Source organism: Palaemon carinicauda, chromosome 33 (genome assembly GCF_036898095.1).
Source record: "Palaemon carinicauda isolate YSFRI2023 chromosome 33, ASM3689809v2, whole genome shotgun sequence".
Taxonomy (NCBI): Eukaryota; Metazoa; Arthropoda; class Malacostraca; order Decapoda; family Palaemonidae; genus Palaemon; species Palaemon carinicauda.
This window is the reverse complement of record NC_090757.1, coordinates 51,035,245-51,052,216: the sequence shown is the minus strand read 5'-3', so window position 1 is coordinate 51,052,216 and position 16,972 is coordinate 51,035,245. Positions and strand designations below refer to the sequence as shown.

At 48.0% G+C, this 16,972-nt stretch overlaps 1 protein-coding gene across 3 annotated transcripts in view; it reads right to left on the bottom strand.

The window, feature by feature from the left end:
• Positions 1–16,972, bottom strand: part of LOC137625945 (uncharacterized) — a 308,726-nt gene that overhangs the window by 21,069 nt on the left and 270,685 nt on the right. For all 3 annotated transcript variants that reach the window (XM_068356993.1, XM_068356992.1, XM_068356994.1), the window contains exon 3: positions 8,977–9,128. In XM_068356993.1, coding sequence (XP_068213094.1) covers positions 8,977–9,128 — 152 coding nt within the window. The remainder of the gene's footprint in view (positions 1–8,976; positions 9,129–16,972) is intronic.

The window sequence follows — 16,972 nt, the reverse complement described above, 5'->3', positions numbered from 1 at the left end:
AAAACCATCTTAGTGACTATGTAACTCACTTCTGCAAGAATCCTAGGAGAAATGTCCTTCCAATGATAGTGTATCCCATGGCAGTTTCAGGGGGCTACCCGAGCCATTTCCGGTAAGGAAATAGAGGAAGGAAGAACAAGGGCTCAGGAAGGAACCTGTGTCTCTTGGACTCGCTACCCGCAGTTACCACAGGGGCTACACCCTTAAACCATTTGGAGCGCGGAAATGACGGGACCGCACGAGAACCCGCCCAGGGACTTTCTCGAGTAGTCCTTCAAGCAGTGAGCCGTAAAGGTCGACTGGTTAGACCAAGTACCTGCCCCTGCCATGTTCTTCTCAAATGCCAAAGAAGCATTTAGACTCCTAATGTTGTGGGGTCTGGGCTTTCCTGAAAAGGGGACCCCTGCACTACTGTAGGGCCTGACGATCACTTGCCTTATCCAGAAGAAGAAAGTGTTCTTGGAGACTGGCTCCTTCACAGTCCCGAGGAAAATGAACAGACTCTGATCTCGGGATGAAGTCTAGCTGTCCTTTCTAATAACTGCCATACTGCAAGTCCCTCGGGTTGTCCGAGCGAGGAATAGCTGGCACTGGGAACAATTCTATTTTGGGGTCCCAAACAACTGGATTCTGAGTCTTGGCTACAAAGGAGGGTAAGAATCTGAAAGTAGCATCTCGCCAGCCCTTCGAGGGTGAGATCTCGTACGACAGGCCAGGAATCTCACCTACTCTTTGCTGATGCCAGAGCTAAACGAAAGACTGCCTTGAGGGTGCGCTCCTTGTCTAGAATGTCTTTTAGAGGCTCGAAGGGAGGTACCAAAATCAACTTCAAGTACCCTAGCCACCTCCCCCTGGGGCACTAACGGCTTGGGGGAAAAACGACTGCTCGAAGCTCTTGAAGAGCGTCGAGATCTACCTGGAGGCACCCAGGTCTATGTCCTTCAGGAGGAAGACTTGGGATGGACATGCCCACTTCGTCCCTGAGATAGACCAGGAAGTCTGCTATCTCGTGAATGGAGGCCTCTAACGGCCTGATATTCTTCGAGGAGCACCCCTTAGAAAAGGTAGCCCACTACGCTTGGTACACCTCGACTGACGAACGCCTCAGGTACCCTGTCATCCTTGATGCTGTCCTCGACGGAAATCCTTCCTTTTTCAGGAGACACTCGATAACCTCCACGCGTGAAGGAGGGACCAAGGGTTTTCGTGGAGCCTCTGGAAGTGAGGCTGCCGGAGAAGGTTTGGCCTGTCTGGAAGTGTCCCAGGTGTAAGGCATGCCAGTTCCTTTAGATCCGCGAACCACTCCCTCTCTGGCCACCAGGGCGCTACCAAAGTCACCCATAGGTTGGCCGTCCATCTCATTGGAAGGCGTCCTCGAACGTTGCTGCTGGATCTGGCACAGGAAAACAAAACACGGGAAGCTGTGCGTTTAGTCTCGTGGCAAAGAGGTCGAACACCGGGGAGCCCCACTTCAGGGAGAGGGTTTTAACCACTTCTGGGTGTAGGGACCACTCGGGCCCTACCACTCGACCCTTCCAGTTGAGGCCGTCGTCCAGGACATTCCTCTTCCCCGGAGAGAACCTGGCTGAAAAATGAATTTGTTCCACTTCAGCCCATTCTAGGAACTCCATCGTGAGATTGCACCGTTCCTTCGACTTCAGTCCTCCTTGCTCTTTCACGTAGGCCACCACCGTGGCGTTGTCGCACCCCGGATCCACGGAGCTTCCCCGGGGTAGATGGACGATCTCTAGGCCCGCTCTTTGTACGATCCTCATGTCCAGCACGTATATGTGCAGGTTCGTCTCCTCGACTTCCCATTTACCTTTTGCCATTTTGTCGAGAAGATGAGCACCCCAGCTCTCCTTGGATACGTCAGTGAACAGGAGCATCTCCGGAGGGTAGGCAGAAAAGGGCATTCCCTTGAGGGTGTTCGTTCCGATTGCTACCACCCCAGGACTTCCTTCGTCTCTGGGGACACCAGGACTATCTAGTGCGGGGAGTCCTATCAGTCTTCGCCAGACCTTGGCTCTCCTGGGTTGGCCCGACAGGAAGGGCCAGAGTATCTGTTTCAGGGTGTCCAGTTTCTCCGCGGAGGGGAAGGACCTCGCTATCCGGGAGTCTAGAACCAACCCTAGGTAGGTCATCCTGGTGGAGGAAATCAGCCGGGACTTCTCCAGGTTGATGATGATACTCAAGACGTTGTAGAACTGCAGGAGCTTCTCGTCTTGCTCCCTCAGTACTTCCTCTCGGACTGAAAGCAATAACCAGTCACCTAAGTACCGAATCCGGCGGACGTCCTGTTCGTACGCCCAGCCTGAAACTGTTGAGAAGACCTTCGTGAAGCCCTGAGGACTGTCGACAGTCTGAAGCATAGGGTTTTGAACTGCCATGTTTTGGTACTCCATTTTTCCCTTAAGAACCTCCTGTTGGAGGGATGAACAGGGACCTGGAAGCAGACGGCTTCGAGGCCTATGGACCTCAGCAGACCTCCTCCTTCAAGGTCGCTAGGACCGACTTCGGAGTGTCCATCTTGAAGCCGGTGTTGTACATGAATTGTTGAGGGCTGAAAGGTCTCCAGAACCCTGTCGCCTTCTCCACCAGGAAGAGCCTGTTGTAGAACCCTGGACTCGGTTTTCAACTGGTTCTACTGCTCCTTTCGCCAGCATTGCCGAGCCTTCTTCCTGCAATATTGCTACTCTCCAGGGGTCTCTGGATGCCAACCACTCCCCCTGTTGATCTGGGATCCGAGGTGGAGGTCCGCTAGGAAGGGAAGCTTGTACCCCTCCTTTAGTACTGCTACGGTCCCCGGATCCGCTCCGTGGTCCCGCCATGCCTGCCAATATCGTTTGAGGCATCCCCCCACCTGAGGCGCCAGCAGGAGTAGGGGGGCCTCCCCTCCTAACTCCTTCGAGAGCCGCGGCCTGAACGCCCTCTCCTGGAGTCTGAGTAGGAGGGTCTGAAGGTTAACTGAGGAGTCGAAGCTCCCCTACGAGGGGCAAGGCAAGGGAAAGATTACGTGTGCCAACTGCCAACTTCTACATCCGAAGAGCGAACGGAGCCGAAGAGGCACTGGGCAAAGGTGCTGGGCTCCCTCTCCAGCGGCCACTGAGGCAGGCACTGGAGAGGCAATAGCTCCGTTCGACCCGCTCGGGGAAAAACCACTCTGCCTTCGTCACGGATGGGGCCGTCATGGGCCTACCCCCTCCCGGGGAAATCCGTGGGGTTTATGTACCCTGCCATGTCAGCGGCCTCTTTTGATGCTTGGATGGGGCTGGCCGGGACAATGGCACGGCTGGCCCCATCACGGATGGAGCCGCCGGAATGGAGGTATCCGTCATGGGTGTGTCAGCGGCCACCTCACATGCTTGGATGGGGCTGGCCGGGACGATGGAGCGGCTATCTCCATCACGGATGAAGCCACTGGGACGGACGTACCCGTCATGGGTCTACCCCCTCCCGGGGAGATCCGTGGGGTTTAAGTACCCTGCCATGTCAGCGGCCGCCTCCGATGCTTGGACGGGGCTGGCCGGGACGGAGGTAGCCATCATGGTAGTGTCAGCGGCCACCTCCAATGCTTGGATGGGGCTGACCAGGACGATGGCACGGCTGGCTCTATCACGGATGGAGCCGCCGGGACGGAGGTAGCCATCATGGGTGTGTCAGCGGCCACCTCCAATGCTTGGATGGGGCTGGCCAGGACGATGGCACGGCTGGCTCCATCACGGATGGAGCCGCCGGGACGGAGGTAGCCGTCACGGGTGTGTCAGCGGCCACCTCAAATGCTTGGAAGGGGCTGACCAGGACGATGGCACGGCTGGCTCCATCACGGATGAAGCCACTGGGACGGAGGTAGCCGTCATGGGTCTACCCCCTCCCGGGGAATCCGTGGGGTGTGAGTACCCTGGCATACCAGCGGTTGACCACGAAGCCTGAATGGAGCAGTTGTGGTACCGGGTATGGATGCCACGCTGCCGGTCGATCCAGCGGCTACCTCCGCTGGAAGGATGGAGCTCCTGCGGATATCCATGGAGCCACGGGCTTCCCCGTGCTGGCTGGTTGGTTCCTTCGTTCAGGGCTGGCCATCGAAGGACCGGAGACCGGGACAAGGCTGCCAGTTCGAAGGGGCGACTCTCTCCGCTGGGCGGGAGAAGTCGGAACCTTCGCAGGCTTATGCCTGTCGACCGAGACCTGGCTGTCGAAGTCTTGGAGGCTGGGACACGGCTGCCAGACCGAAGGGGCGACTCTCCGCTGGGCGGAAGGAGTCGGAACTCTCGCGGACTTATGCCGGTCTGCCAGAGCCTGCTGTAGGGTTGCCGGGGTTCACGTCGAAGGGCGGGCATCACCGTCGGAACGGGGGCCTCCGTCCTGGGTCCACTGCGCTCGTGCCGAGCTAGGTGGCCTTTGGAGGTCAGGACTCGACTGCCAGACCGAAGGGGCGACTCTCTCCGCTGGGGGGATGGAGCCGGACCCTTCGCGGACTTACGCCTGACGACTGGAACCTGCCATGATGAGTCCCTCCGTCGGGTGCCGCTGCTGAGCTTCCTCAGCGCCCCGTCTTGGGAGGCTCCTTCTTGGTGACGTCCTCGGCTGCAGAAGTGACTGAAAAACACGCCAAAGAGGCTGGAGAAGAATTAGGTACATTTTTCCCCAACATGGGGTCATCAGAGGAGACGTGGCCTGCTTGCACCAGGACTCCGTCTCCCAACACACTCCCGCCCCTCCCTCAAGCCCCTCACTCGTCTGGAACGACGCCACAACCCCCCTATCCTGAAGATCAGACTCTTGGGGAAGGGCCGCGGCCCTCTTCCCCACAACGGACTTACCTCGTCCCCTACTCTGGGTAGGGGAGGGTGGTAGGGAAGCTCTGTCAGACGAGACGCCCGGCGAAGCAAGGGGGGAAGGGGCGCTAGTCTTCTTAGGCGACCTCTTCGTCGCCTACTTCTTCTTGGTGCTATACTGCACCCACTCCGACTCCTGGGGAAGAGCAATGGGCACTTCCCCACAACTGACTTACCTCGTCCCCTACTCTGGGTAGGGGAAGATGGCTGTATAAAGAAGCTCCATTCGACGAGGCATCGGGAGAAGTAAGCGGCGAGGAGAGGCTCGTCTTCCTATGAGACCTCTTGGACGCATTCTTCTTCTTGGTGCCGAAGCGCACCCACTGCACCACGTTCCAGGACTCGCACTCCGGACACGTGGCTGTAGGAGAACATAAGCTGCCCCTACACGACGAACACAGAGGATAAGGGTAGGAAGGATGATTTATTGTTAATTTGTTCTCTTCAGCTATTTATTTCCTTATTTCATTTCCTCACTGGGCTATTTTTCCTTATTGGAGCCCCTGGGCTTAAAGCATCTTGCTTTTCCAAAAAGGGCTGTAGCTAGGATAGTAATAATAATAATAATAATAATGGGTCCACGTGGGGACCGCGAAAGACACAAAAGGGGGGTCGGGGACACAGGGTCGCACTGGGTAAGGAGAGAGCGTCGAGATGTTATCACGACGCGACCAGAGAACTTACTGGAGATCGAGACCTGAGCAAGCATGCGCTCTGACCTGGGGGATAGCCTCAGGGCAGGTTCCACTCCACCTGAGGTTACCCCTCATAGAAAACGGGACTAGGGTAAACTACACAAAACTCTGGTCGGTTGGGAGGAGATCCCAGATACTCCTAAGAAAGTAGTTTGAGGTAAGTATTCTGTGTTGGAACAAATGCAGTTTAAACAATTGACCTCTAGTACTGTATACATTCTCCATGGTAAACATTGGAGCAAGTACTACACATTTTTTCTTGCAAACTTTAGAAGTATGCCCATATCTAAAGCAATTAAAACATTGCAGTGGCTTCTTAAAAGTTCAAACTTTGATTCGTTCATTTTCTATGTATATGTGGAAAGGCACATCAGCATCCTGGAAAGTCATGATAATCATTGATGTTCCAAGGATTTTATGCACTTTCCACACAGTTAAAGGACACTTGACCAGTATCTCTTCTGTAAACTCATACAAGTCTCTATCGAAAACTACTCCTCTTCCATAAATGAAGTTTAGATGGGGCTTCACATCCAACTTTATGTCATCATTATCTGTCTTTAAATTGCATAGTATAACAGATAGTGTTTCTGCTTTGGCATTCAGGAGGACACTGTTCTTTCCAAAACAAGATATATCTCCCGGTGCAATGGTACCTACTTTCTTTTGAAGAAATTTATATACCTTAAAATAATTTCCTGTACTTCCTTTTGACTGAGCAATAAGCCACTTTGGTGGTTTTGGCTTTCTCTGGGATGGTACCACCACCTCTTTAATCTTTATCAACCCAATCTGCAGGTTTGTATATATCTAGATCCTTAGGTACCCCCATCGCAAAGAGCAGCTTCTGCGGGGATCAGTTCCCTAATAGAGAGGGGCTGCCTCTCTTTAGGTGAGCGTATACTGGTCAGTGGGGGTAGTTAGCCCCTCCCACCGACCACCTCAAAGCTTGGCGTCACCCATTACCAGCAAATGTGGGTGACCGGATCAATGAAGCCCGACTCTTAACAGACATGGTCTGCACCCAATGGGGTCTGCCAGAGGGTGATGGCGTCTAAATTTGTACATGTTAAGAGGGCATGCCATCCATCTCACACTGCACCAAATCCAAAGCAGCAGCCAAAATATAATCAAACAAGCCAAAGTTATCAACAAGTTTAAGCCCAAGAGGAAGAGATGGGAGAATAAAAGTAATAGCCAAAAGGAAGAAAGTGTGAACGCAGCGTTCACCCTTTTTCTGAATTCGCTCAATCTGCGGAGGGGTCCAAAGTCCGAGGTATGTTTCTGTTCCTCCTGGGGTCACCTATCCCGTTTGCGGGTTGGAAGCAGATGTACTGTACGTCAGAGAGTGAATGAAGGATGAAAAGTGTTGGGGGCAGTAAGACAGCAGTAAAAAATAGAGGGTTGGGCATGAATGTAAAGAGAGTTCTGTATGAGAAAGTGATTGTACCAACTGTGATGTATGGATCGGAGTTGTAGGGAATGAAAGTGACGGAGAGACAAAAATTGAATGTGTTTGAGATGAAGTGTCTAAGGAGTATGGCTGGTGTATCTCGAGTAGATAGGGTTAGGAACGAAGTAGTGAGGGTGAGAACGGGTGTAAGAAATAAGTTAGCAGCTAGAGTGGATATGAATGTGTTGAGGTGGTTTGACCATGTTGAGGGAATGGAAAATGACTGTCTGCTAAAGAAGGTAATGAATGCAAGAGTTGATGGGAGAAGTACAAGAGGAAGGCAGGCTAAGGAGGATAACTCTGGTCTGGGAACAGTGATAGGTATGGAAACAGAACTCCTCTGACACGAAACCTTCAGAGCCTTTCGGAGGAGGATCCAGGTCCACCTCTAAGGAAGCTGGAGTGTGCTTCCTTTCCCTCTCAACTGGAAGAACTCGAAGAGACCTTCCTTCAACGGTGGACCTGCGACACCAAGGGAAGGCCAAATCTGCAATAAGGTATCTACAGAGAAAGTCTCACCTGCAGAAAAGGGCGGCATCGCTTCGCTATGGGAATTGGCAGCGTCCTTCAAACTTGAGGGTTGTCCTACGGTTAAACAGCCAACACTCCTTGATCAACACCCTGGGGAGACCGAGCGAGGAGTTTTGGGAAGAGATTAAAGGGTTGGAGAAGAAGTACGAGGTTTCTTCAACTTCGAGGATGACCACGAAGGAGAAGAGTCCCTCTCCAACTTCTTCTTGTGCCATCATCCAAATCTCTCCCACTGGGAGGAAGACCACTCCTGACACTCCTCACAGGTGTCATCCTCTGCAGCACAGACACAACGTATGAGGGTTGGTCTCAACCGTAAACATGAAGGTGCCGCATTTACATCCTTCAGGTCCATGACACATCCACATGACAACTAGAAGAAGTAACACTCTAACATGAGAAGTGAAAGCAAAAAAAAAGATAAGTCAGTATGGCAGTCAGTGTGGGCAATGGAGAGACGAATGACCACTCTCAACCAAGCTAAAAGAAAAAGTGACAAGACAACACCAGTGTGTGTGTGAGCGGGGTAACCGATACTAATACCCTACTGCCCAGCTAAGTAACGGTAGGGTAGTAACACTGCGCTAGTCTTATGACTAGTCTTCCAGCTTTGCCAAAAGTATATTCCCTAATAAAAAGTTTATATTTATTTCCAGAACAATGAGCATTTCAAATCACAAAAAAAGATGAAGAGCTTGGTAAAGTGGACGAGATTATCTGAACACGTTTTGGTCAAAGAAATAAGGGAAAGACGATGTTTATGGGACCATAAGCATGATACTTGTATGAAAAAATGTCTCAAGAGGAGAAATTATGAAGAAATCACCAAGCAATTCAGGGAAAACTTTCCTGAACTTGTTGATCTTTTTCATACAGGTAAGCATGCTACGTCCTGAATATTGTTATGAGATTGTTTAATGCCTAGGTTTACACACATTGATTTTTTATAAGATTGTTTAATGCCTAGGTTTACACACATTGATTTTTGACATTCTTTGCAACACCATTAAACACATACAAGCATGACCACTATCACAGATGACTTTCTGTTAAAAGGTATCCTCATTTTAACACTTGAAAGTCACAGCTGCGGTGGCTTATTTACAACTTTTGACAACGGCAAGCATGATAAGAACGCGTGTTAGAACTATAGTATGGAATGACGTCAACTTCTTTGAAAAGTCGACGACAAACTCAGAAAAAGTTCACGTTAAATATTTATAGTGACAGCGCCTTTATGCAATTGCAATTCAACCTCTCATCAAGCACTTTTGTACGTACAGTATAACAATGATTTATTTGGAAATTAGTATATTACGTCATAACTTGCCACTTGTAAAAAGTCCAAACCTTCATCCAACTGAGACTCAACAGATTCTAAAAAAAAGTTACTATATTGCTAAATTATACGACATGCTGAGCTTTACACTTCTGAAGAGTATCGGTACTATGCACTAACCTCATGGACGGTACTTGGGTGTGGAGAAAGAAACATCCAGCGAAACATGGCAGCTATGATCAGAAATGATCCAATAATAACGAGACCCACTCCAAGGTAACGGACTGGTTCAATATAGGCTTGAGCCACACCCAGCCAATTAAGTAATACACCTGTTGATACAAAAAATTATTGACTGTGAGAATAATCCTAATTATAATAATGTATAATAAAACTTGGTTTACAGAAAATATAAAAATTTTATGCAGCGCAGCAAAGTTCCAATGAATTTAACATTTCTATAATCTAGAATAAATGGTATTCCAAACAATTGGAAACCAAAAATATTTGATACCATTTTAGTGGCAAAAATGCTTCGCATCAATTGCTAGCTTGTATTTGTATTATAAAAAATTATACACCTTAAGAATTTAACCAATTAGTCATATCTCCCCCATAATACCTGATATAGGTATCAGTGCTAATAATTCTAAAGCTCCACGAGTAGGGCTACTTTACAACAACTTTGGAGCACTACCCTCATCAAATTTTAAGAAGGGTGTTACACGGATATTTACTACTTCCATGAATCATGAGAATCTTTCCTTCAAAATAAGGTAATGTTAAAAGAAAATGGACTTCACTGTGAATTTTAAGCCAAAGGCCAGACACTGGGATACCAGTGAAGTCATTCAGCACTTATACATACAGCATAATAAATATATACCGATAAATAAATAACCCTAAAATTCTATTAAACCAAATAGCTGAAAATTATACTCGCAATAAAACAATTAAAAATGTTATTTTCATTATAAAATAAATTTTTGAACATACTTACCTGGTAGTTATATATATAGCTTACGTCCCTGACGTCAAGGCAGAAAATTCAAAACTCGCGCCAATCGCCGATTGGATAGTCAGGTGTACCACCTGTGCGCCCCTAGCGAGGTACCTTGAAACCATTCCATGAATCCTCATATCTTCCATACCTCTAGTCTCTAGAGGGGAGGAGGGTGGGAATTTAATTATACTGTATATAACAACCAGGTGAGTATGTTCAAAAATTATTTTTATAATGAAAATAAACATTTTTAAACATAAGACTTACCTGGCAGTTATATATATAGCTGATTAACACCTTTGGTGGAGGGTTAGAGACAGCCAATATAGTTCGAATTCTGCTTAAGAGTTAATATAAAACAAGCTTAAGGGTTCGTACCTGATAAGGAAGCTGACTTCAATGATTCTCTGCCATTATGTCCGCTTTTCTTATGAGATCCAGCGATCCTCTCAGGGGGCTGAAGATCTCTAGGAGCTGTCAAACCGATGTACAAACCTCTATGTGACAGAGCCTCCTCTAATACCCAGTTCCGGGCACTCTCAAGGAACATAATTGACCACCTAACCAAATCAATGATTGCGGAAGACTGTCGCAATCTCCACAAGACAACCATAAAAACCAAATTAAAAGTTCCAAGAGAAGAAAAGGTATTAGGATTATGGGAATGAAGTGGTGGATCCTTCCCCCACTACTGCACTCGCTGCTATGAACGGTCCCACAGTGTAACAGTCCTCATGAAGTCTGGACACTTCAAATAGTGTGAAGCGAACACAGATTTGCTCCTTCAAATGGCTGTGTCCATAATGCTCTGCAACGATCTATTTTTTTTAAGGCCACTGAGGTTCCTACAGCTCTAACTTCATGATTCTTAACCTTTTAAAGTCTAAGGTCTGTTTCACTGCAATGTGCATGAGCCTCTCTTATTAAAAGTCTGATGAAAAATGACAGGGCATTGTTTGACATCTGCAAGGAGGGCTTCTTGACCGAGCACCACAGAGCTTCCGACTTGCCTCGCAGCTCCTTCGTTCTGTCCAGGTAGAACTTTAGTGTTCTTACTGGGCATAGGACTCTCTCTAACTCTTTGCCAACCACATCCAAAAGATTTGGAATCTCAAAAGCCTTAGGCCAAGGTTGAGAGGGGCATTCATTCTTGGCGAGAAAGAGCAGACAGCTTTGTTATCTCGAAAACCCACGTTTTTACAAAATGCATTTATTTCACTAACTCTCTTGGCTGTTGCCAGACTAACCAAGAAAAGGGTTTTCATCGTGAGGTCCTTAAGAGACGTAGAGTGCAAGGGCTCAAACCTTAAACTCATAAGGAACTTCAGGACTATATCCAGATTACAAGCTGATGAATCCTGGTGACGTTGCTTTGATGTATCAAAAGATTTAAGAAGTTCCTGTAAGTCCTTATTATTCGAAAGGTCCAAGTCTCTGTGCCTGAATACAGTTGCCAACATACTCCTGTATCCCTTGATGGTGGATGAAGAAAAATTGCGCTTCCTTCGCAGGAATAAAAGGAAGTCGGCAATCTGAGTTACAGAGGTACTGGATGAGGAAACAGAGTTGACTCTGCACCATTCTCTAAAAACCTCCCACTTGGATTGATAGACCCTGATGGTCGAAGATCTTCTCGCTCTTGCTATAGCTCTAGCTGCCTCCTTCGAAAAGCCTCTAGCTCTTGTGAGTTTTCCGATAGTCTGAAGGCAGTTAGCTGAAGATTTTGGAGACTTTGATGGTGCCTTTCCAAGTGGGGTTGTTAGAGTAAATCTACTCTTAATGGAAGGCTTCTTGGAGTGTCTACCATCCATTCCAGTACCTCTGTGTACCATTCTCTTGAGGGACAAAAGGGGGCTACTAGAGTCATTCTGGTCCCTTCGCTTGCCACAAACTTTTGTAACGCCTTGTAAAGGATCTTGAAAGGTGAAAAAACGTACGCGTCTAGATTGGACCAATCTAGCAGGAACGCGTCCATGTGTACTGCCTCGAGATCTGGCACTGGGGAGCAATACATCTCTAGCCTCTTTGTCTTTGAGGTCTTGAAAAGGTCTATGCAAGGGCGACCCCAAAGTCGCCACAGACTCTTGCAAACTTCTAGATGGAGTGTCCACTCTGTGGGTAGGACTTGACCTCTCCTGCTGAGGCTGTCTGCCATCACGTTCTTCTCCCCTTGAATGAACCTTGTAAGCAGAACTACATTTCTCTCCTTTGCCCAGATGAGGAGATTCCTCGCCGTCTCGTAAAGGGAAATCGAGTGGGTTCCCCCTTGCTTGGCAATGTAAGCCAATGCTGTGGTGTTGTCGGCATTGACCTGCACCACCTTGTTCAGAACTGACCCTTCGAAGCTTCTTAGGGCCACCAGGACTGCTAATAATTCCTTTTGGTTTATGTGGAAGTTCTTTTGAACCTCTGTTCACAACCCTGAAACTTCCAACTTGCCCAAGGTTGCTCCCCACCCCAAGTCCGAGGCGTCGGAACACAACACAAGGTCTGGATTCTTCTGTTCTAAAGGGTAACCTTCTTGAAACTTGACTGGATCGTTCCACCACTGAAGGCAACTTCTTATGGATTCCGTGACTGGGATACACATCGTCTCTAAATCCTTCTTCCCGTTCCAGTGATAATTGAGGTGGAATTGGAGAGGTCAAAGATTCAGCTTCCTAGAGGGACAAACTGTTCCAACGAGGAGAGGGTTCCCAACAGGCTCAACCACTTCCTCGCAGAACACTTCTGCACTTTTAGAAACGATTGCACTTTCAAGATGACTTGTTCCGTCCTTAAGGGAGACGGAAAAGCCCGAAAAACTAGAGTATCTCTTGTGATGGTGTCAGATGAGATTTGTCCTTGTTGACAAGAAGACCCAATTCTTCTGTCAAATTAAATGTTTTCTGAAGATCCTTCAGGCAGTGATCATAAGAGCGAGCTCTGAGAAGCCAATCGTCTAGGTACAGGGAGGCTCTGATGCCTCTTGAGTGGAGAATCCTTGCTACATTGAGCATAAGTTTCGTAAAAATTTGAGGGACGGTGTTGAGGCCGAAACACAGGGCCCGAAACTGGAGGTCTAATGATACCATCCAGTCGCCCTTTCTTACTGCTGCAAGAACTGACTTCGAAGTCTCCATCGAGAACTTCGTCTTTTGGACAAAAGTATTGAGAACACTTACGTCCAGGACTGGACGCCATCCCCCCCGAGTTCATGGGAACCAGGAACAGGCGGTTGTAAAAACCTGGTGACTACAAGTCCTGCGCCCTCTCTATGGCCCCCTTCTCCAACAAGAGAAACACTTGAAATTGTAAAGCTTGCCTCTTTGACTCCTCTCTGTACCTGGGAGAGAGATCAACTGGGGTTAAAACCAAAGGAGGTTTCCCTATAAACGGGATCTTGTAACCCTCCTTTAGAAGTTGAACTGACCAAAGGTCTGCTCCCCTCATCTCTCCCGCCTGCCAGAAGTTGTGTAGTCTGGCTCCTACTGCCTGAAGGCGAAAGCAGTCAGACTCTGCTTCGCCCTGTCCTAATATCTCTCCTCTTTGCTCTCCTTCCATCGGGCCTAGAGCTACCCCTGCTGGAAGTCTTTCCTCGAAAGGGCTGTGTCTCATCTTTAAGCTTGCGGCTAGAGAAGGAAGATGGTAATACCTTTCTTGCCGTCTTTGATACTAGATCTTGGGTGGCTTTCTGAGTCAATACTGAAGAAATCTCTCTAATGAGATCTTGCGGAAAGAGAGGAAGACGGCGGAGCATAAAGAAATTCCGACTTCTGAAAGGGAGTAACCCCCAGAAACAGAAATGAACACATCTGGGCTCTCTTCTTAAGTATGCCTGCTGTGAAAATCGCTGCCAACTCATTCGATCCGTCCCGTAATGACTTATCCATACAGGACATGATATGGATTAAACTAGAAGAGTCACCTTCTTTAAGAGCAGCAACCTTCTTGACCAAGGCTCTCAGAGTTCAATCGAGGAAATTAAAAACCTCGAAGGCTCTAAAGACGCCTTTAAGCAGATGGTCTAACTCTGAAGTAGACCAGAGAATCTTGGTCTTCCTCATGGCCGATCGACGGGGAGCGTCTACTAGACTTGAGAAATCTCCCTGGGCAGAGGCAAGACCCCCCAAGCTGAGAACTTCTCCTGTACCATACCATATACTGGATCTAGATGCTAATCTAGTTGGAGGGAATGCGAAGGCTGCTTTCCCTTGGTCCTTTTTGGACTCCATCCAGTCTCCCATCCTCCTAAGAGCTCTTTTTGACGATCGGGACAGCACCATTCTGGTAAACAGAGACTTCTTCGCCGTTTTCCCAAGCGTGAATTCAGATGGAGGTGAACGTGGAGCAAAGCGAACAAAAGACTCTGGGAACTCATCGTTGAAGACTATCATGAGTTTCTTCAAGTCCACTGAAGGACGAAACAACTTATAGATTCTTCTCCTTCTGATAACTCTTCAAAAAGTTCGACAGGAAAAAGGTGATCATCAACTTCTTCCTCTGACAAAGTCCCTTGACGCTCTGTGAAACGCTCACGATCCACGCGATCAGAGATAAGGAGTTCTTGATCTCGCCTCTTGATTAGATTAAGATCATCCTGAAGTCTGAAGCTCGCATCCTAAAAGTCATAAGTCCTTTCTTGACCTTCATGTAAGGAAGCGCGATGCTCAGTGTCACGCTCGACATCGCATCCTGCTTGGCGCTCGCCGTCGCATATCGCTTGACGCTCGACATCCTGCCTGGCTGCTCGCCGCTCGACGTCACGTCCTGGAGGACGCTCGACCTCCCGCCTCGCTGAATGTTCGACGTCCTGAATCGTAGGACGCTTGACGTCACAACTAGTAGGACGCTCAACGTCACGCTTTGCTAGACGATCTAGAACACGTCCTGTAGTACGCTCAACGCTACATAAAGAAGGACGCCCGACGCCTCGCTCTGGAGGACGCTCAACATCGAGTCTTGCTGGACGTTCTAAAGCACTTTCTGTAAGACGTTCACCATCACTTCTATTAGGACGTTCGGCACCTCGCTTTGAAGGACGCTCGACTTCACGAATGGCTAGACGTTCAACGTCAAATGTCGTTGGACGTTCAAGAACACGCCCTGGAGGACGTTTAACGTCACATTTACCAGGACACTCGGCGCTTTGCGCTGTTGAACGCTAGACGCGTCTAGTCACTTGATACTCACTGTCACGACTGGCTGCTTGACGCCTGGTGTCACGTTTGCGTTCGGGTTCAAGATTATTCTCACTATCCTTATAAGGAACAGTTTTAGGACATTTAACAGGAGAGATGTCCAAACGTTCGTCTTCAAATGTCTCACGACTCACCGCCTTGCGCCGCTTGGTGTCCAGAAAGGAAGCTTCCTGACGCCCAGGATCCACTGTCTGTAGCTTGGTAGCTTTGCATAAATGATGAAAATCTTTGCTGCATCTCTTACAGCATAATAAGATTCGGGTCAACTTAGGATAGAGGTGACGCTACGTCAATCGCAGGTTCGCTCTCCATGCCGCTCACAGAATGCTCAGAGCGTCCAGATGGTGATAACCAATCTGATGGTGGAGGAGGAGTATGAACCGAGGTCATGCCCGGTTCAGACAACTGCCCTACAACTGGACGATTCTTTACAGAATCCAACGTCCTAGCAGGAAGGAAAACGCTCTGGACTGCTCCAATGGTTATAACCAGGAACTTGCGGCGTCCTGGTAGGACGCTGGTTGACAATATCCAATTTCCTCTTAAGAGGTCTGGACGCTTGACGCCAGCCTCATGGAACCGCGTCATCTGAGGATGAAGAAAACACTTTAGCCTCACCTTTCCTATGGTGAGGGTGAACGTCCTGGGAAACGTCAACAGGAACGCTCGAGGGGACGTCTGCTAGGGAGCTAAAGCCTCTCGTTTCCTTTCGTCGCTCGACATTCCTTCTCCCAAGGGTTGAGGAGCTTGGAAGAGGTCTAAGACTAGGAGAACGACAAGCCCGAGCAGGCACACCCTCCACACCACTAAACACGTTCACTGCACTTCTAGCACTGTCACTTTTTAGCTGTTTCACGTTGGACATTCATTGCGTCCTGTCCGCAGCGATAGATTCAACCTTCGCGCACAACGCTTGAATAGCCAACATCATATCTTTAAGCATAGGCTCATTAGCAGTAACCGTAGTGGGATCAGAAACTACCACAACAGGGGAAGGAATAGGTTCGGTGACATGGGAAGAGGAAAAGTCTCTGGAAGAGCGAGAAGAACTACGCCTCAACTTATCTCTTTCTAATTTACGCGTATTGCGATCAAACTCTATTCACTCATGCTCAAATAATAGAACGCATTCATCACACCTATTATCCAACTCGCATACCTTACCTCTGCATTTTACGCAGATCGAATGTGGATCAATTGAGGCCTTAGCCAAACAGGTCTTACACCCACTCACACACACTAAAAGTTAAGGGGGGGTGGCCATTTTGATAAATTTGTAAGAGAGATCAACAAGCAAGGGTCAAAATATCAAAATCCAAACATAAATCAAGAGTATCCAATAGCAAATCCAAACAAGCGAGAGTCAAAACCAAATCATTGTACATCACCAAAGAAACAGCAATAATATCAGGTAATTAGCGAGGAGAATATCCAATGATGTTGCCATTAGCGGCGGCAGGGAGGATAGGAGGATTCATGGAATGGTTTAAAGGTACATCGCTAGGGGCGCACAGGTGGTACACCTGGGTATCCAATCAGCGATTGGCGCGAGTTTTGAATTTTCTGCCGTGACGTCAGGGATGTAAGCTATACACTGTATATATAACTAACAGTTAAGTCTTATGTTTAAAAAACATTTTATCCCAGAAAATCAGTGGTAAGGATACAAATATTCACAGTAATCTAGTTGCACTTGAATTTCCATATGATTTTTTAAAACTATTTCTCTCAATTTTAACTGGTTTAATAATATCAGCAATAATAGAATAAAAATTGTATGATCCATTTTGATTAGAATACAGTATAAATAATTATATACTGTACGATAACGGACACTCGCTCTATAGTATTTCCTATCAATAGCTCGTCTTATTTTACCCAGTTGACAAAGGTCTACATTGTCAAGAGTACTGTATTTCAATATTGGTACTCTTTCTAAGCTGCAGCATTCTTCTGATTAAAGATTGTATACTCTCATATTGATGTGTGCCTT